The sequence below is a fragment of the Aplidium turbinatum genome, chromosome 8, assembly GCF_918807975.1.
Source record: "Aplidium turbinatum chromosome 8, kaAplTurb1.1, whole genome shotgun sequence".
Classification (NCBI taxonomy): domain Eukaryota; kingdom Metazoa; phylum Chordata; class Ascidiacea; order Aplousobranchia; family Polyclinidae; genus Aplidium; species Aplidium turbinatum.
In genome coordinates this window covers 8,182,880-8,204,948 of record NC_137479.1, presented here as the reverse complement: position 1 = coordinate 8,204,948, position 22,069 = coordinate 8,182,880, and the positions used below count along the sequence as shown (strand labels likewise).

Below are 22,069 nucleotides of genomic sequence, written 5' to 3'. Positions count from 1 at the left end.
TGGCGCAGTAGGTCTACAAATTAGTGGTGTACCGAAACTCAAGTATCGATGTTATCGGTTCAAAACAGTCAGTTTTAAAGTTTGCAACTGCCATGGCCCAAGTTTTAAACATGTAGGCATACCGTACAGTTTATTTAAAATCATAGATTAATAATCAGAACAAATGTGTGATGTGACAAAAATGTGATAAATAAATAAACTGATGGATTGATTGAACAAAGAAAATTAGGCTACTTTAAAGTTCAGTTCTTTCAGCCGGCTTTCTTTCATTCAGCTGAATCTAACTTCACCTGCAGTTCATTCTATTAATCTGCTGCAAAGCTCTTCTTCAGCGGAAACCTTCAACCGTCACAGCCAATCCAGTCACCTACTTCAACAGGCTACCAACACGTCAACAGGTACCCCTTTCATCTTCTCCACAGCAAAAACCTTCCACTCTTACCAACTTCAGTATTAACATGTAGGGCTTGTAGGCCTACCTTCTCTTCAGCAAATCCGTGCTTTCCTGGAAACTTCGCTGTCAAATTACCAATCAGCACCCATTCTTTCCTTTAAAACCCTCATCTGGCAGCTATTTTTTACAAATTTTTTTTTAAAACAATAAAAACACGTCCGCCCTTACCATTACCAGGTAATACCAAACGAAAAATAAAGACCAAAGACAAACAAAAGACCCAATGTCAACCTAGCGCTTTGCTCATTGTCACTTGTCAGTTAGTCAAACTTTTCCGATATTGAAAAAAAGTACAATACGAAAAATAAAAAATAAAAATTACAAATGGTACCAAATAGTACCAAATTTTTACAGAGTACCAAATCATTTTTTAGGGTACCAATGCAACCAAAATAGTACCAAATTTTTAACTTTTTGGCACTCCAGAGTACCAAACGGCAACACTGTGAGTGAGTGATGATTGATTCAGAATTGCTAAGCTGCCATTCTATTCTGGACTTTGAAAAGAAGACAATTGGTTTGGATTTCTCATATATTTTAAATTGAGACAAACTATTCTATCTGGCAGCACCGTTTATTGAATGAAACGATGTTGCTAAAATAAAATTTCACAATGCGAGCTCGTCGGTGAGAGTTTTTCTATTTCACAAAAGGTTCTGTAGCAAACGTGACGTATCGTAGGTAGACTTGGACAACTAGAATTTTTGTAGTTGTTTGAAATTAGTTTAGAATTATAATAAGAGTAATTCAAGCTTTTAAAATTAGACTAAGATTAAAATTAGAGCTACCTAAGTTTACACAAATTAGAGTAGAATTTAAACTAGATTAGAATTAGTTGGACTCAGTTGTCACATATCTTTTTTAGTTGGATTAAAAACGCCAATGTGGCAACGCGGGATCAAAGTGTCATTCCACCATCACAGCGCCAAAACCCCTTACGTCATAATATACATTGTAACGTCAGTGAATTGATGAATTAATCGAATTTTTCATGACTTTGCTGCTCAAGGGATGGAATGACACTTTGATTTTGATCGTTTTATTGCATTTTCTTTGTATAACGTTGATAAGAGCGCAGTATCCTACCATTTGCCAAAAAATACTGTTGAACAAACAAAAACTGGAGGTTGGATAAGAACTAAGTTACAATTAGAGCAAACAAGTTTTTACAGAATTAGATTAGAATTACCGTACCGTACTGACAAATTTTTCAGTTCAGTTCAGTTTATTTTTTGTTTTGTTGGCGAAAAAGAAAGACACAAAAAGCAAAAACACAATAAACACAAATAATTCGCACAACAAGGATGGCAGCGTAAGACCAAAAGGTCACCAAAGTCAGCTGCCACCCAAACATTTAAACAAAAGACTCAAAATTAAGAACATTAACACATATATAATATATAGCACAATACGAACACTTTACATAATACATTTACAATGGAATAACACAGGGCAACATAAAAAAAACTGTGTAGAGAAATAAGCGGATGATACGTTTCAGGAGTGATCATTGTACAAATTCTTTAATAAACATTTATATTTAAATTTAAAAACGTTATAAGACTTTTCTTTTATTTCTTTTGGTACTTGATTCCATAGTTTCACTCCATTAAAACATAGCATCTTTTTACCAGAGTTTGACGTCGTAGAAGGCAACTATAAATCATTCTTTTGGTTCTGACGGGCGGGTTTTATGATGGTGAATTTCGTTTACAAAAGTAAAGCAGCCAGCAAAGGCCCGGGGCAGCATTTTGTGCACATATTTGTACATAAATTTTGCAGTCTCTAATTTAATAATATCATCAATTCTGAGCACATTAAATTGGTGATAAAGAACAGTTGTGTTTGTTGACCTCGGCAAAAATAAGCAGGATCGAATGAACTTGTTTTGTAACACTTGAAGTGGAGCACCCAATGTAGAGTTTGCTCTTCCCCAATTTATAATCGAGTATTGGATCTTGGATTGAAACAAAGCATAATATCAAGTTTGTAATATTGTTAAAGGGGCAATGTATCTCAGCTTAAATGCTATGCCGCAGACCTTTGCAAGCTGCTTTCTAAGATTAATAATATGACTATTCCATGTCAATCGCTCATCCAAAGTTACACCTTATTAGACAACTTAGACATCGAATTAGACAACTAGAATTAGCTAATTAACTAAAATTATCTAGTTGTCCAAGTCTGAGTAGGTTGAAACGGCCACTCATACGTAGCCGTCAGAGTGACGACAACACCCCTGGGCACAATGGTGGCGAGAGGTGATCAGGACACACGATCTTCCACGTCTGGTTTATTCTTGAATGTAGACACAAATGCGAGACAATACGTCAGACATACTATCAGCATATGGAACGAAATTGTCGACTTTTTGCGGAGAAAAGTCTCTCAACGCTGCAGGACGTGGAAGGCAGTTTTATGATGGTTTTTAAAACACTGTTCATGTTCGGGTTAATGTCAGCAGGGCGGTATAGACACTTTAACATAGGACAGTTTTCCGTGCGAACCCGCTATTGTGCGTGCGTGCGAACTCGCATTGGTTAAGAAAGGTAGGACAATTTTCCTTATAAACTCAATTGATTGCAGTCATTAAGATCCTTCTTGCACTCAGTTCAGTTGCAGAAGAAAAAACAACATTAACAGAGGGTGGGAATCGAACCTCCGCAATTGAAATGACTATTCCCTTGCCCTAACCTTAATCCATTAGGCCACGCTGCTTGTGAAGATACATTCACTTAATTTTCTTTCGAGTAGATTATCACGTGATTATCAGAATATCACGTGCTGAGTCGCATGACTGAAATCAGCTGATTCGCACGGAAATCTGTCATATGTTAATGTTCCTACCCAGCAGGGCAGCTGTCCAGTACTTCCATTAATATTTAATGTAGGAAAGTTTTCCCGATTTATTTTTCCGTCTGATGTGTTGAATAAATACAGCATGTCCAGCATCTGGTTTGGTTGGTTTTGAATCTTTATCCTCGGACTGACAAAGCCTTGATAGGTTATTTCCGGTAGTTTCGCATAGTTGTAGACTGTAGAGGCTCTTGACGCAGGGCGGGTTACAGAGATTGACAGAGTGAAGTAGTTGGTTTCCAATTGGTTTAGAAACCAACTAATCTCTGCATATATTCTTTTCCAATTCTTCCACTTGGTTTCCAATTGTTGAAGTGTTGTTGCCAGGGAATTATTCCATTCCGTAGGTGCCGCTGAATTTAGAGCAGCCCTAATATGCTTTGCTCAAGCGCACACCCCGAGAGCAGAACCATCGCCGCTTGATCGTAAAGCTTCTTCGTTCACGAAGTCACGCGCTAACCAACTGAGCTATCGGAGCGGACAGCTATCTGCGATCTCAATGCCACACAGTGCACACGGACCATTTAGGCTTACAATGTTTTTTTCGCCAAAAGGGGCAGATCCAAGTGCGAAAGAGGCCGCTGTTCTCATTAATCCATACGTGTCGTCCATAAAGCGGAAGTTTAACTTCGTTATCTGCTTGTCAAGAATACAGTGCTACAGCACCCTTAAATCCTCCTTGCTCTTGACAGCCGACGTTTTTCCCAGCATTGTGGTGACAACAGACTTGTGAAACTTCGAAGGCAGTTTGCTTTCACGAGAAGCAACCACGTCCCACTTAATTATCTCATGTTTTACCATCAGTTCTTTTGTCAATTTGAGCACGTCACCAAAGCCACCCTTCGAATCCTCGAGGAAAGTTGCATATGTAGCTTTCAGTGTTTCAATCAGTGATACAGTCTGTCACACACAGTGTTGAGCTTTGCAGGCCCTTGGTGGCAAAATCGCTGTTTTCAAACAGTTTGCAAAAAGTCACAAGCATGAAAATGAACTTTTTCGTTTGCATCTGCTGCAGGAGCTGCTCTGCTTCTATTTTCGTTTGTCCACTGGATTCGGAAAAGCCAGCCAGAGCCTCCAGTAATACATCAAGCAACTATCATCTATCTATCATGCTGTGAAATGGTGATGCCACAGACAATTCAGTGCCACTTGGTTGTTCTAGTGTTAAACATTAATATGTTCTTTTTTTTCATGAATCTGATTTTGGATGGGCCCACTGTCAATTTGGGTGGGCCTATACTAATCAGGCCTACCCGGTAGATTCGCCCCTGGTTGATACCCAGCATCTCGAATCTTTCGTAGAAAATATTGAAAATTAGTTTCCACGTTGTGAATTAGAAAATTAAGCAATTGAGTAAGAGATTCATTTTTATCACAGAACTCTTATCTCATTTTGAACCTTTTAATAGGAAGAACAACTGATAGATATGCCTAAGGATGGAAATATGAAGCTGTTACTCAGAAAGGTGCCACTCGACGAGTTCTGGATGAAACTATATATTCTTTTCATCGAAGAAAAGGCGTTAGTATTTTTATTACATGTTTCCACACAAAAATAACGATTAGCCCTTTTGGCATGAACAGAATAGCCTATAACGCTTCAAAGCTTTTCGAAGCAAAATGTATGCTAAAGCAAAGGAAATAGCTTTGGATTATAAATCTGCTGCTGATGGAACATTGGGTGCTGCTAAGGAAAGACCGTACAGAGCAATGTTTTATGCAGGATGTACGGTTTTAGGATTTGCTGCATACAAGTCGATGCCAACAGAAGCACAATATACTCTTATCTCATTTTGAACCTTTTAATAGGAAGAACAACTGATAGACATGCCTAAGGATGGAAATATGAAGCTGTTACTCAGAAAGGTGCCACTCGACGAGTTCTGGATGAAACTATATATTCTTTTCATCGAAGAAAAGGCGTTAGTATTTTTACTACATGTTTCCACACCCTACCTATAATCTAAATTGAATTTTCCGTTTTGACGAACATCAAAACAAAAAGTTAAATAAGGTACTTGTAGTCAAGGAAGAAATGATGGTAGGTTTATCGCATGTGCACTTAGATAAGGATGATTTGCACGAGAAATCAAGAAAAATTTTTACACTGACTTCGAAATTAACAAACCTAATGTTCTTATCAAAATGCCGTTTCAGAGTGACATTCAATCTCCAAGTAAAATTGTTGTGATAGGCTACTATTATTATGTTGATTTCTAAAGGTATTATTATTAATTAGCTTTCCTAAAGGCACAACAAGCAGACTTGTCGACTTTACTCCACACTACATGAGAACTGAAAGTCAATAAAGCTACCGTACTGTAGGTATGAATACAGTTTAAAAATCTTTGCTATGAAACATCTAAAGTTTGTTCCAACTAACTGTTGCATTCGAGGTGAAAGATCGTAGGTGTTCTATGGGATGCCACAAAATCCCTTTCTCTTCTTTAAGGTGCAGTAAGCCTGAAACGATTGGAAACAAGCCCGGATTTATGGGGGGCAGAGGGTGCAGGTGCCCCGGGCCCCCCGACGTGGAAAAAAAATGTGATTTTTTTTTTTTTTTTTTTTTAGCCTTTGAAGTTTGTACAAAATGCTGTGCAGTGTAGGATTAATGCTACTGTAGACGTAGAAGTATTTTTTGCAAGTATTTTTTCAAAAATTTTTTGCAAGGGGGGGCCCCCGATGTAAAAGTGCTCCGGGCCCCTCATCAGCTAAGTCCGGCCCTGGTTGGAAACCATTGAGTTATTGAGCGATAGCTCATTTGGTTAAGGGCCTGACTTGATAAACGAATAAACTTCATCAAGCGGCGCTGGTTCGCCTCTGGGGATCTGTACTTGAGTAACATACTAACTTATGTAATAACATACATACCGTATGTAATATGTATGTTATCTTATGTCATGTATGTATTATTATGTTATGTATGTATTATGTGATATTATGTTATGTATGTATGTTATTACTTATGTAATAACATAACATACATACTTATGTAACCCTTATCAAGAACAATCGGAGACAGGGCTTGCATCAAAGGTCCAAAGCCTCTACTCTACAGGTAGGCTATGAAAAACTGCCCAGAGATTAAGCTCTCAAAAAAGCTTTCTCAGTCCGAGAATGAAAATTCCTTCAATCAATCGATTTGACTACACCTTGCTGGTTCGGTATTTTTTGTTTCGTGCCAAATAAAACTTGGCTTGGCTCACCAGTACGTCCGCTTCCGGATCCGTACTCACACCAAACAAAAATCTCAGCAGGCACACCATACAGTCATCCACATGGAAGGATAAATTGCCAGGGAGGAGCAGGACACGGCGTACCGAGTGGACAGTTGCTCACTACTGGTGGTCGACTTGTCCATTGTCCATAGGCTTACGCCACGTTGACGAAGATTTAGATTAATTGGACGGGAAGGCATGGAAACCAATTTCGTGTCCACCTTCAGGCATGCTTTTTATTGTCTTGCCAAAGACACAGCTACATGCCATTAAGTGGTGTCGGACAGACACCCTTTCGAGTGCCGCATCAGGGCTCTCGGCGATGCAGCCTACACGCGACACTAGCATACGCATCTGTGAATAGTCAACAACGTTATCAAGGCAAAGAAATCTCAGGTATCGGTAGCCTGCCTCAAGCTTCTATACCTCTCTTAAAGTTTTTAATGCTAAAGTTAAACTGTCAGTTAGCGACAGGCTTATGAGACTTGTCCTATCAAGCTCCAGTAGCTTACAATTAGTGGCCAAGGCTATTTTTTGAGAAAAAGAAAATATAGCCTAATTTAGATCGACCTTACTTTGAAAGTTGTGCTTGCGTGCGTGTAGCTTATTTCTTTTTACATTTTGTTTGGATAACAACCATTGAAAAAAGATCGCTACGATCTGATATCTTATTTGGCTGAAATGGCAGAAAAGGGCGACCAGAAGAACAGTTTTAGCTGACCCTGGATTCGTTCTCACGATTACAATTAGGCTATAATGAAAACGCAATTCTTCTTTTTTATATAAGATTTATTTACCACAAGCAAACCAATAAAGAAGATGATGAAAACTGAAAAAATCATTGACCTGAATTGCTATAGCAGTTAGTCTAGCTTAGGAAATAGTACAGCAAAGTCTAGCTTAGGAAATAGGCTACTGACAATTTTATCCTCTTGTTTTAATTGGGCTTGATGCTACTGTTGGCAAACTTTTAATTAGTCTGGGTGCATTGTTTGGATCGTATCTGCTCAAACAATTATGCACTCCTCTTTTTGCCAATGATATAGCCATATCTGCTTGTCGAAGCCAAGCCTTGTCCTTGAAAGTGCTGGCCACAATCATGCACTGGATGGCGCTCTCGCGCGAATTCATGCCTCGATACTTCTCAAAAATATTCAGAGTGAGTTGGACTGGATTTTGAATGCGAGAACTGACGTGAAAAAATGGACGAAGAGTGTTTTCAACGCTTACAGCCGGAAGAGAAATAGCTCCATCGATTAACTTTAGTCTACGAGAAGGTTTCGAGCTGTTGCCTGAAAGTAGAAACAAACGGACTGAGTTCAAACGTAGGTTCGGTTAGCACAATAAAATGATTTCAGATGTTGTTATACTGCGTTACCTTATCACGGAGCTGCTTTACTTTTAGCACATTGTTTTGATGTCTTTGTGTTACTGTGCCAATTAACTTTGAACCAAACAGAATAGAAGCAACAGCAAAGAGAACGAAAAAAAAAAAAAAAAGTTTTACAGATTAATTATTACTGACCTACCGTATATAGGTTTGTAATTATCAGTAAATAGTATACAATTACTGAACTACAGTAGGCCTATATAGTATATAGGCCTAGCCCAGGGTTACTCAACTAATCTTAACAAAGGTTCAGTTTGACAAGTTGAATATTTTTAGCGGTCCGGTAAATAAGTTATTTCACACGCAACCACGAAAGTTAAACTATCTGGGAGTAACTATTGGGGAGTCTTGGAGTCAAAGCCCCCCGGCAACTAGGATAATCACAGTAGAAATTGCTTCCTCCCAGTAGAAATCTGTTTAAAGAAGCCCTGAAACGTGGCAATGAGGTTATTCTTCCAAAAGCTCAAGGTCTACCATCAACACCCAGAAGGTCCGGATTCGGACCGCGGTCCGCCTGTTGAGTAGCCCTGGCCTAGACTATAGGTTTGATTCATATTAGGTTTTGCTAAATTGTGGTTGTCTGAGCCTGCTAAATATAAATTCATTGCTGCTTTGATGTGCGAAACCATACAACACTTTTACTTAGCCTAATGCTAGCTTATCTTCCACCTTCATTGATTGCATGGAGCTTGCTTTGTTGTCCAGGTTTAGGTGTTTGGATGTAAGATGCGGAATCGGTGTTGTCGTCATCAGTTGGACTCATCTCTTCACAGTCACGTGACGAGAAACGGAATGTACGAGAACGACCTGACCAAGGCAGCAGGCGAGTTGATGTAAAAGCTCGGCTTACGAAAAGTAACTAGAGTAGAGTACGTTGTAATGATGTTTTCTGTTTAAATAATGCTAAGTTATAAGACGTGAAAAATTTCGGCTTATAAACTATTATACCTTTGTGTAATTTTTCTTAAATGTAAGAAAAAGTAAGGCCGATGATAATTTTTTTACATTTGATCATTTTTTCAACAGCACAACTGCTTATAAAATTGCAAGTTAATGGCCTTGTTGATAGGCTAATGATGACTTCGGCTTTGTCCTAGTCCTATAGAAAAGATTACTCCAATAACTTAATGACAAGTTCCTGTCTTTTTCTCAACTTTTTGTTTTTTAACAAATTCAATTCATTTCTTAGCAAAACTTTTCTCAAAAAATCACACTTACCAATTGGCGGTAAAATTACGTTTCACTGAAGTTCGAAATTAAAAAAATCGATTCTCATTGGCTTAATCATCACTCTTGGAAACCATCATCTCATTCGAAACTTCGACAACTCTCTACTTTCATTTCACTGCGCTGAAGAAATCCTCAAGACCGAAACATCGCCTCCGTCGGTAGTTAAAATTATCTTTTTAGACATTATCTTTTAAATTTTTTTTATTGTTTATCGTTTTGTATACATGTATTAATAATTACAAAGATCATTAATAGAAGGAAAGATAAACGGTAAAAGAAACAAAAAAATACCAAGAATGATTTAAACATCAAACATCACTAAATGGACAAAATTAAGTTATGAAAATGCAGTACGACCAGCTCATGGTCGTGAACAATGGCGCATTGTATCAACGGATTGTATCCAACCCTCAGTACGAGGAAGGAACATAATGATGATGAATAGATTTGTATCGAATCGGTTACTTTGATATGTGTCCAAATATTATTGTGTGTGGTTGTAAATAAAAAAAATTGAAATGGTAGACTAAATGAAATTTTAAACAAAACTTCTACTCTAAACTAATTTTAATTTGATGAATTTGGTTACATACAAAATGTGCGTTTAATAAAAAAATATTGCTCCTAAAAATGCCTAAAAAGTGACCAAATCAAGATTATATTTGTTGAAATTTTCTGGAGGGCAAGCCTCCCGCTCTCTATTTTAGTTTCATTTATTTGGACATTCAGTTTTTCATTGCATTGTTCATTTATGTAATAAATTTTACCTTGTTAAAACTCTGGTCCTTTCCCAACCTATTTTAGACCCCCTTTTACATTGCCGACATAGCCTACCAACTATTTTTTCTATAAAATCTTAAAAGTTTTGAGAATTGAGACTCTTCTAAAACGATGAATGTAAAAAATTTCCCACATTGAAAAAGTTTGCTGCCCTAAACGCTTTCTGGTCCTATTTTTAAAAGCGACCATTAAACATTAGGGCCCACTAATGGATTTCAGTGGGGGGGAGGCGAGATGGTACTCACACAGTCTTATCTTGTCCATCTCTGTTTATAGGTTGTGATATATTTCTAACCTGTACTGGGAAGATTTGGCAGACGCCTATCTTGTTTTCCTAGGCCACTTGATGTCGAAGATTGTTTCCACAGCCTTGGCCCATGTGCAGAACCCTAATACATGGATTAAAAAAGTTAGGTTATTCTGATTGTAAACTATGAGATCGTACCTTTTAACATGTTTTGCAAACAATAAACAATAATCCAAGCTATGTGTATTGTAGGCCTATTGGGCTAGGCTGCAAGCAGTTATTGCTGGATCTAGACCATTGTAGCACATTCGCATTTGGTTAAATTTTTGAATATTGAAACCTTCCAGTTGGTTACAACATAATAAAAGTATACCGGTAGATTAAAGGTTGGCAAATTTTTTTATGTTTGACGTTAGTCAGTGTGTTAGCCAGCAGACCCACGACGATTTATCCCATAGTGTTTTGCGGCACATAACGGTGTTTCATATATAAAACGTGCTAAAAAACGTGAGTAAAGTGTATAACACATTTTGGGTTTGATCTACCTTTTTTGAGTATTTTTTTTTCGTTTTAACCACATGAAAACTACAGAGGCTGTGTTCTTACAACAAAATAAAGCTGCAACAAGCTTTCTCAGTTCGGAAACTGTAATGAATGAATATTAGCCTTTACTCGTGCAGACAAGCAGGGTTTCTAACTGGGTTTCGTAAACACCATAACAGATTGCAACCCTAATGTTTAAATATTGAAAAACGCTACTTCCCACAACATTCATTGATATAATTATTTGTAAACAATCAAGCAGTCTAACAACAATAAGTAGGCCTAACTGTCCTTATATTTCTAACATATTGTAGACTAAACACTTGCAAACAATCAATATGGTAACATAGGGCCAGCAGTTTGGAACAAATTTCCACCTACAATAAGAGATGAAGGTAAAACCGTAAAAGGCTTTAAATCAGAAATAAACAAGCTAAATCTTCCATGAAAGAATCCCATCTGAGGATTGCTGGTAGAAGATCTTCTGTCCGAAAGCATAAGCATTGTTCAGACTGTACACACTAAACAGACTAATAACTTATTTCATGTCCCTGCAATTTTTTCTTTGTTTTTTTTTTTAATCTTTATCCTCGGACTGACAAAACCTTGATAGGTTAGCCTACTTCTAGTAGTTTCGCATACGTGTAGAGGCGTTTGACGCAGGGCCGGTTACCGAGATTTTTAGAGTATAGCAAAAGGATAAGATCATGTTTTCTTCGGCATTTTTCGGAAATAAAGCTAAGTTTTTATGTTTTCTTGTTGCTAATTCCTGGCTGAGATGTTTGAATGTTTGGTATTGGCAAAACTCGTTCTTTTAATGCAGTTTTGTATAAAATTAGGCAATTTTTTTTAGACTGAAAGCATCAATCTCAATATTGTGACGTCATACGCGTGCCGAAGGGGGGGTTGTAACCCCCAAACCCCCCCCCCCCTTGGCTACGCCACTGATCTAACGTATAAAACGTACGGTAACCCAAATTTCTCACATTACTGTGACATGACATGCCACTATGAGGCTACATCCAGCTAGCGGGTACTGTCTTTTTATATTGATTCAACTTCTGCAGACGTTGGATCGGTGTGGAAGTGGCTAGTTTTGCTGGCTGCGGGGTCTTTTAATTATTGTTTTATCGACCTAAATTTATATCAAAACACGCTTGATATCTGTAAAACATAACTTCTGTGGGTATAATTGGATTTCCACAAGATAATGATGTTGTTTTTGCTTGTTTGTTTTTGTCATTGGTTGTAACCATTTTGTAAGTCATACAAGGCCTGATGCGTTGCGCTTGAAATGACTTCGCTCGTGGTAGGATTTCCCTTTGGGGTTTTCTTTGCCTGCCTTGCTCTTTGCTATAAGCTAAATGCAGCAAAATGTGCTCCCCATACGACCACCAACACTCTTGATAACGCACCATGGCTGATCTTCATAGCAAGTGTATATTTATACAAATCTTGAATATCAGCTATATGGGCTAATAAACCTTTAGCCTGAATGTATATTGTTTTATTTTTTATTTTTGCTGCTAATTTATTTAATTCTCCTTTTGTCTTAAATTTTTCTGAAAGTGTTGCGACCGTGTCAATTTTCTTTTAACCTAATATCTTATTTCAGTCTCAAGCATCGCTTCTACATTTTTCTAGACCTTTGCTATGTTGACATGAATTGTTTTTGCTGCAATGGTTAGAAATAAAAACAATTGAACTGAAGATTCGTGGCAAAGAAATTTGCTTAATTTTAGTTTAAAAACGCTAAAATAAAACAAATGCCCATGCTCCACTAGTCTACTACGTTTACATCGTTAGGCTAAGTCTCCAACAACAATCTTTCAAAGCAAAAACACTCCTATTCTCAATGTAAACACGGCTGTGCCGGTACGGCCATGATAATGTGTTACGAAACAGAAATTACACCCTTCCCTCACAACATCATGACTTTTCAAGCAGATGGCAAGGTTGTTGGTTGCGTAACCTCTTCCATGACCGTGTCAAACGACATGAGCAATCTAAATTTGAGAGCGACAGTACTTATCAGCAAAGAAACAAAGATAACTTATTGATGTAAACCAAGCATGTATTAATTAGCACAATATCGGCAGGGGCGCCGGAAGCGGGGGGCAGGGGGGGGGGGCGGATGCCCCCCTGCCCTCAATTTTTCTGCAGATGGAAGGGCAGGGGGGGCAATGGTGCCCTTTTAAAGTCGTGTAAGCTACTGCACATTTTGCAATATAACAATTTCTGCTACTCGCTTTTAGCCTAATTATAATCTTTCCCCTTTGCCTCAAAATAATATTTACGGCACAAAATTTTGCAACACAGTAGGCTACAGGCCTTAAAACTCGTTTTTTTTTTCGGCAGCCATCGTGGCCCACCAGGAGCTCCTTCTCGGCGGCCAAATCTGCGTGCTTGGAGGCCAAAATACAAAATAAAAATAACGATAGCACAAGTAAATAGAATTAAACTTGCAACAATGCTAAAATGATCACTTAGCGTTGTTGAAGTCTGGGCCTGGGCGACGTCCTACAATAGAATCGTTGCACCACGCAATAACTGCTTTATCGGGATTGTAATCCAGTACTACGAGACCATTTAACGACACTCGCACGAGTGTCTCCAATGTGGCTGATTTTAAAGAAGTTCGCCATTCCCCTAGAATTCTTTTTAGCAACGAAAAATAACGTTCGACATGTGTTGACGATGACGGCAAGGTAATAAAATAAGTATTTTAATGACGTGAAAGACATTACTAAAAGAAGCATAATTTTTGCAAAATATGATTGAAAAATGTTTTCCCCACGGATGTCAACTAACCTAGTTCTCCTTTTTAACAACGATTCAATGTCCGACAACATCGAATCGACATAAAAACGACAATATTGCCAGCCGATGTAAATTAGCACTTCGGATTAAGACTTTGTTAAAATAAACGTCTAGAATTACAAACAAGACTTACAGCGCTAGTGATCGCAGATGGATATATTCCATCAATAACAAATATTCCCGCACAATGCAACAGTGGCGATTATGACGCGCTGACCTAATTTTGCGTCACTCTTTAATACTACATATTTTCGACAGTTAATCCACGATCATTCTATTGCGAAATTAAATAATTGGCTAGAAGAGACCGTCGGCCAAACTTGGCCGATTGAGGAGGTAGCACCGGCGGTCATTCAAGCACTACTTAGCGGCCATGGCCGCAGGCTGCTTTAAGGCTTGACAGTAGGCTACATCATTATAACATAGCATGATGCCCTTCTTTGTATACCAGACACTTGTAGGCTATAATTACTCAATACATAGTGAGCTGATAGATTAGCATCATGGCTATATCTTATCTTAAAACTTGAAAAAAATGGCCTTTTAGTAAACAAAAGTGCCCTTTTTTCGTAATCTTGCCCCCCCAGGCAAAAATCGTTCCGGCGCCCCTGAATCGGCCTAGGCCTACTAGAAAATAAATTAGGACACAAAGTAAAAAGTATTAACCAAATGGCCTAAACAGCTTTTAAGCATTTCAACAGGTGTTCGAACTAATCATTCCATTTCAATGACAAACGCATCACCTACCACGAGTTCGCATGATTAGGCCTACACCAGGAAAATCAACCCCTGGATTTCACTCACCTTTATGTCTTGTGAAGAAGACATTGTTCTTGTTCGTTTGTGTCGAGGCAACTTCTTCGAACGCTGCAGCATAGATAGTGCCAAGCCGTTTTCATTTGTCCATTGCGAAAGGTGGGCTAATTCACTGATCTTTGACCTTGATTGCATCATACTTTCTCGATATCCATCTACGACCACACCATTTCCAACAATTGCAGTCCCCTTATAAATTTAAATAGATTTCAAGATCAAAAGTAAATGTTAAACTTGTGGTTACCTCAAAACAATCGCTTTAATGGTCAAACTTTCGGTAACGACTAGAACATCACACAATTCAGGCGAAAGAGAAAATTGAAACGATCGGGAAAAATGATGGTTTGCGATAATGAGAGAATTGAAAGTAGTTACTTTTAGCGCCAAAAAACTCGAGAGTGCGATGTTTTAACTATTTCCCGATTAGTTTTCTTTTTTCAATTTGCTCTTTCGCCTTAGTTGTGTGATGTTCTAGTTGTTACCCAAACTTTCCGCCCAAGCGTTGGAGCGAGATGATAGTCCAGAATAGGGGACAGAATACGCGGCAAAATGCAAGCCTGAAAAGAATTATGTACGGTAGTCTACATGGCCTACACAGTACACGGTATACTCTTTAGTCCTTTTTGTTTATAACTAATTTTACGTACAAAAGATAGGGAGAGTTTATTTTATCAACGGGAATGAATATTGAGACTACTGCACGTCATGAAAAATCCTATCGTCATATTTCCATGTCGTTAAAGCTTGTGAAGGGCCTGGCCGAAGAAAAAGAAGGAGGTTAGACTTTTGGCCTATGCATCAGTCGATTTAAATCAGCTACTTCTTTGATTGATGCGTCAATACAGTTTATTTCCATTGGGTCTGAGATAAATCTATTGGTTGTATTTTAGCAGATAGTCTATGAAGTACCAAACACGGAGTTGAACTGAGACTGAGACTTACTGCTATATATACTTAATATAATTAACTGTTATATTAAGAGGAGAAAGCATTGATCGCTGTGCCACTGAGCTGGCATAGCAGCAATGGCGCGAAGATACAACGCAAGCAGTGGCATATGCAATAGTTTACAGAAAAAGCAAAAATAGAAATGTAAATAACAAATACAGTGCAAAACGTCAATGTTATTAACCGACGTTTGTAGCAATACGCAAGAAATATTTGGCAACTAAGGCATAACTTTATTATGAAATTATTTATGTATGCAAGACAACATACTTTGTACGGTCGCCTTCTCAAAGATGACAAAAACGCTCCTTGTTTTGCCATAACCCGTTCCCTTGCTCTCTCTGACCATTTTCGTGATTTTATCACGATCATGGTCGCTAGAGTGACGTTGTTTTCCGTGTAGCTTCCATACAGTTTTGAAGTTAAGTATAACAGTGCCTCTGTTTGCCCATGCCTAAGCAAAAGAAATTAATTTTATTCTTTTAGAATAAGTACGTAAGTGCTTCACCGAATTTGGTATTAAAATCCATGAGGCTTTGCTCATAAAATCCTGCAGTCCTGGCCTCAATAGGCAGCTGTTTGCCGCAGGCGCCACCTATCTGCTAAATGTTTTCACGTGATTTTGCGTTATTGATTTGTGTTTTTTTCCAAGGCAATTAAGCGTCATGCGATTTTGCCTTTCCTCTGCCTTGCCGTTCCATTCTTATGCGTTTCTTTTTTCGATTTTTGTGTGTGTATCAGTTCTGTAATTTCAGCTAGAGTTTTCAAGCTAGAGGAAGGTTGTGAGATTTCTTCTAGTAAGCATAGCCGATTTTTTGCTTGCGAGTTGGCCAGAGAAGCAAGTGTTTTGCGCGGTGCAGAACAAGAAGGAAGGTGCAGCTTGAAATACAAATTTGAGCTCTCAATTTTAAATCAACTCAACCAAACTGGAGACAGACAACCCAGAAAACAAGAAGGAGACGCCGTCTCTAAAAAGAAAACGAATGCATTCCGAAGAGGAGTACCAAACGGAAAACAACCCAGACGAAAATGGCAACAATACTACTATTTACAGTCATATTGAAATCGAACCAGCCGGGAGAGCAAAAAAAAACATTAAAAATGTATTCGCCGATACTGATCGACCGATGTCTGCAATATCTAATAGGCGAATACAAATCCTGCTCAGCAAGACAAGATGGAGGACTTCAGATAAATGCAAACCCAAGCCAAATAGAGGTTATTCTCAAAACAAAGATACTGACGGATGGAAACACCATCAACATTCCGATCACCGCCTACGCCAAAAGACCACCTGGAGCAAGTGGAGTAATATATAATGTTCCTCTCGGCATTGGAGTAATATATAATGTTCCATTGCACAACAAAATAAACCAATCAATCAAACAACAAACGTAGAATTTATTAGTAGCCTAGTCCTTTTTGGGATGATAACTCGGAAGAATTTTTTTTTTAATATGTGGTAGGGTAGCCTACTTTACACGTTTGAGCTTGCAAGGTGTGGTCTTGCGTAGATTTTCACTCTTTGATTCAGCAAGTTGTAAAGTTTAAGAAACATAAAAAGCAATTTGGCCTAAAAACAAACAGTTTTTGATAGAACAAACTTTACCGACAGCACACTTGAACAGGGGTATGTCCTCGACCGTCCTTGGAAATTAAGCAGCAAATATTGTGTTGGACGAATATTCTCAAAACATTAACATTACCACATTCTGCGGCTTCGTGAACTGGGCATTTCCAGGCGTCAACATGAGACGAAGGCTGCAATAAAAGACAAATTTATTAACAGCTCTTGCTTCATTTTTCAACAATTTTTCTGCCACAAGATCATTCTATTGAGTGTATAACGTCATACTCATAACTAAAGTAACTTTATCATTGCTGTTGTTTTCCGACAAAGAAAAATAAATTGAACTGATGTGATATAGGCCAATCATTATTTCTGATCATCGCAGGGAATCAGTAGGTTACTTATCGGCTTTCCATCATCAGTACAGATCAAAATGCAATTCAAAACGAGTTGTTTCACCTTGCTCCAAAGTTTTGCCGGATGCAATCCTATGGGTTCTTCAGGCTTCACAGCTCCTCGTTTTGGGTTGATCAAAGAATTGGCTAAATCGACGTGCCCAAAGTGGGCAGCAATGTAACATGCCACTCGAAATTGAAAGCGAGAGACCTAAAAAGCAGAAACCAAAAATAAGCTACCGTACTTAATTTTCACTTCAGTTCATTTTTTTTTATTTCTGACCATCACTAAGAAAAACAACATATGCCAAACATAGCAGAGGTTTAGAAAAATGTAGACGCGACAAAATGCGAACGTTATGACGTATAGGCAATTTGAGACCGAAACAAGGTAATCAGTTTAAAATTTGTCACTGTCACAATACTTTTGGCACGGTCGCAACACTTATTTAGGTCGACCACTTTAAATCAAATTCTAAGTAAGAGGAGGTTTTGGTTCTCTTTATGACTAGGCTATTACGATTCACAAACAGTTACAATAGCCTAAATGCATAACTTAGCATGTGTCCCGGCAGAAACACCAAAAAATACACAAGCAAACTATTAAAACAGTACCCTATGTTTGTCTATAAAGACGAAACTTCTCTTCTTTTTTAAAGTGTTGGTTTATCTAAATTTTGCAGTTTGTCCTTCAAAATTTTAATGGAAATAAGCTACCATCTAGTGAACAAAAACTTTGATCTGCGTTCTAAACATGATTAAATTAGTTTTCAGAAAAGTCCAGAATTTTTTTTTTTCCATTGTGATTCTTTTAAACCACTCTTTTCACAATTAGTGGTTAACCACCTGTTCATCCATAGAAGCATTTTTGTAGACTTTCTTTGTGTGTCCTTGAGTAGCCGCGGCTAACAAGCCATTCCAACCATCCCAGACGTGAAGTTTAATGGTGGAGCCGAATACAACGCCGTATTTTTCCAGTGTGTAGTTATCAAACATTTCTTTGCCATCTGCTGTGCATAATCGGAAGATGGAGACCGGAAGACCAGTCTTTGTGGACACAATTGTACGTAAGTCTTTCAGATAAGTTTTTGCGGGATCAATTTGATCTCGAATCACAACAAGTTCTCTGAAAAAGAAACTCAAAAGAATCAAAAACTGAATTGACTTATATGGTAAATGTAAGATAAGTTACAAGAAGTATGTGTTCTTGTTTTTAAACTACAGCAAGATAAGTCCACGTGAAGGCAAAGAATCAGTAAATCAATGTGAAAAAAAGCATCGACTTGCAGGCTGTGACATCGCAAAAAAAAGATTAATTAACTTTTTACCCGTTGAAAGAGCAGTCAACGTGAAGAGCTGGTTTGTCTGAATCTCTGAGGGCGCTTTTTACCGTTGCCCCTGATGTAATGCCTAAATCCGAGCATACCCACTCGTCATGTAGCACCCCTCCGGCGTAGGTCAGTTGCAATATTTTGTCTTCCACGTGAGATGAATTCAACTAATGAAAAAATATGCCAATTGTCAAAGAATTTATAAAAAAAGTTAACTTATGGCTGATAAGTGAAGAGTGTAGGCTACTTCACATAGACTAGTTTGTGGTAAGGCAAGAAATTAGAGAATAGCTACTTTCTACTGGTTCGATTTGTTAGTTTAACCACACAGCGTAGGCTATTATCACGAAAAGGTTACAATGTCTATCTGTTTTGTTGAGTTATTAAGGAAACTAAAATAAAATTAGTGATACACAATAGTCTGTTTGTTCTACCAGTTTATTTGGGCCTTGATTGACAGGAAAGTTATTTCCAAAGCGCAGTGGAGAAAAGTGTTTTGTTGATTCAATGTTGTAAGATATCACATTTATAAAAATGGATAAATTTTATTTTTCTAAAGGGATGACTACTTTAAATTGCGTAAACATGTTGAAATAGCAAAGCTTTGTCCAAGCTATTCAAAAATTATTTCCCATTTTCAAGGTCGTTTCATTCTTGCTACTTGGTTCTACATTATTTTCTTGAACTAAGCTTAATGTTTTTAGCCTGGTACGTAATACAAGCGTACAGGAAACGATTTATTTCGTTAAAAGTGCGATTTTCTTACCAAAGAGAAGAAAAAGTCTCCTTACTTCAAAAGATTGTGCAAACCTGGTTATATGAAGCGCATTTTTATGATATTCCTCTAAATATGTTTTGTTACTTTTAATATTTTTCCTTTGGCCTAACCTAAATAACTTCTTGCGAAACAAATATTTTTCCACGTCATTGAAACGTAAGTCGGCAATTTGTCAGATGTATAGCAAGAAAGGAAACCTCAGCATTGCTTATAAAAACTTTTAAAGTCCGTTTTCCAACATTTTGAAATCCATTATTTTTTTTTGTCTTAGTTATTTTTCGCATGACGCTCATTGGCTTGATAGCTTTACAATTGACTTGAGTGATTAAAAAAAGGTATAAATTTGTTCCTAATTGTTTTACTGAAAGTTGTTTCAAAGACAAACTTCTATGTGCCAAATGTAAAAAACAACAAAACTAAAAACAAAAAAGTGGTCAATCAGCGATTGCGTGAGGTAGGATGATTTGCTGAAGTAAGATCAAGAGAACAATTACCTTGAAGTGGTCTCGCAAAACCGTTTTTACATCTCCGACTGTTTGTCCAGGTTGCACATCCAAGGGAAGCCTGACATCTTCAAAAGCTACAAATATCCTCATTGCTTATAGAGGCAATTGTAAAAAATGTCAAAATAGGCTACTTTCCTCACTAACCTAAAAATAGCTTTGTTATGATCAAAGATTGAAGAAAGAGTATAATCAAAACCATGAATTGGTCAACTTTTGTAGTAGCTTAAATTAAGCTGTAACGATAAAGCAGCATAGGTTGGAAATTGATTCCTGAATTTTGTTGATATGAAATCTTCAAAGCCTTTCTTCCAAGGCCAAAGACCACATTTTTTCTTTAGAAGTTGTATTTCTTTTTTGCTGAAATTTTACTACATTGACTAACAGAAACCTATTTTTTATAGTATATTAGGCTATGCTGAATATTGAATGAGGCTGTTCTTATATTAGGGTATATTATTAGATGGGACGTGCCATTTTTGGTTCAGTGTCTAGTGGTTGAATCCTTACCAAGCAGCTTACTGCTAGCATGCAACTTTCAAAACTAGCGATCGTGTGTAGGCCTATAGCTTATTGCACAACGTTTGTTCCTTACAAAGTTTATTAGCAAACAATTGTATTTATAAGTCGAAGTGAAATATTGCAGTCGGTTGCACTGCTGTAGTAGACTCACCGAAAGTGATGTTAAACGTCATGCAATTTATAGCCGACTGAGAAGAGAACGCAAAAATGTAAAACACCATGCGAGCAATCAAATCAGACGTTTGTACCCAGAAAGACCACAACACAACTTAGTCCTTAAGCTTACCCAGTGATAGCTCTAAAGGGGTGCAATTGGTGCAATCGCTCCCCCTTAAAACCTTAAAAAGTAACTTCATTCGCCGTTACAAGTTTTTTTGTCAGTCGTAGAGACTTTGAATAATTTACTTTGAAGTAAGCTATACGATTTTACGGTTGTTTATTCTTAACTGCAGTTATGAGATTATAATGGGCACAGTTTAGATTCTTGCTTGTTAAAAATGAAGACTTCTGTTCTATTCCAACTAGTTAGCAAAAAGTACACAGCCACCGAAAGTTATAAGATGTTTTTCCCTGTCCTGCCAACTATATGAATTTAATTTTTAGTTTTTTAAATCAAGAAACGCTTTCAATTTTTTTTCTTTTTTTATCAATAAACTTTGTAAAAAATCTTATTCGGTTTGTTCAAATAATTTCATTAACACAGAAAAAAATTCAACTAAAAAACTTTCTGATTCAACTCAATATGACGTTCAATTAACCACTTGTGCTGCACTGTGCCTCTCACAATAATTCAAACTAAATTTAAAGATCTGATTTAATCAAGGTGACATGAAATAACAAAGGCTGTTGGCTTCGCTTTATGAAAGAAAAAAGGATTTAAAATATATCAAATGAAAGGACAAAACCAGCTGGACACTACGATAGTAAGGCAATACTCTTAATTTTACGTATGCTTCGTGTCGTATTTCCACCAATGTAATTAAACCCGTTGTCATTTGTTAGAATCAATGGTGTCATTGATACTGGATAGCTTCTGAGCAACCAAATAATGGCATCAGAGACCGGAAAAAGTGTTTCTTGTTTTGAGAACTTTTAAGCCTCACCGGGGCGATGGGGGGTCGAAAAAGGCCCATCTGTATAATTCAAATTTTTTATGAGTACCACACAGCTTTTTTTTTGAAGTTATTGTTACACTATACCGATATTTTTTCTGAAAAAAACAAACAAAAAAACAAAACAACGCAAGAATAAACCGAATAATCCACGTCCCAAACACCTGATTGAGCTTTTAGCTTTGCAGAGATAGCCTACTGCTAATCCGATCATTTTAATTTTCAGTTTTTTACAACTTTGAATTCGTTGACATTTTGTCGATCAGCTTAGCCCACCTCTTATTCAATAAAATTATTTTTTTCATTAGGCCTATATTTGTTTAGATCAGTTTTAAAAGTTTAGGCCTATGGAAGAGGCCATAAGTAATGATAAGTTATTATTTTATCACCATCGTCATGTATAGCGCCAGTTTGCACTGTGGATGTGGCGTTATATAACTTAAATGTTGTTATTATTATTATTATTGCCCTTTGGCGTATTGGTCACACATTTCAAAGGAAAAAAAAGCTGACAATAATAAGTTTAATCTTAATTTCATAAGTCTACAATGAGCAA

The 22,069-nt window shown here is 37.4% G+C and overlaps 1 protein-coding gene across 1 annotated transcript; it reads right to left on the bottom strand.

Moving 5' to 3' along the window:
* Positions 1-7,328: 7,328 nt before the first annotated feature.
* Positions 7,329-20,022, bottom strand: LOC145775782 (protein ANKUB1-like). The gene is made up of 10 exons (XM_082587150.1): positions 19,871-20,022; positions 18,596-18,765; positions 18,114-18,393; positions 17,332-17,478; positions 16,912-17,063; positions 15,573-15,756; positions 14,343-14,543; positions 10,224-10,317; positions 8,588-8,725; positions 7,329-7,820 (listed from the first exon to the last, which is right to left on the bottom strand). Exons 1-10 carry the CDS (start codon positions 19,970-19,972, stop codon positions 7,453-7,455), a joined length of 1,836 nt encoding a protein of 611 aa, XP_082443276.1. The 5' UTR covers positions 19,973-20,022; the 3' UTR covers positions 7,329-7,452.
* Between the last annotated feature and the right edge of the window lie 2,047 nt (positions 20,023-22,069).

Excerpts from the sequence above, each read along its gene's own strand:
- LOC145775782 (XM_082587150.1), bottom strand. The coding sequence starts at position 19,972 with ATGAGGATATTTGTAGCTTTTGAAGATGTCAGGCTTCCCTTGGATGTG. Across the intron at positions 8,726-10,223 it reads GCCAAATCTTCCCAGTACAG|GTCGTTCTCGTACATTCCGT; the intron begins GTTAGAAATATA and ends TGCCTTGGTCAG. Across the intron at positions 7,821-8,587 it reads GCTCCATGCAATCAATGAAG|GCAACAGCTCGAAACCTTCT; the intron begins GTGGAAGATAAG and ends TTCTACTTTCAG.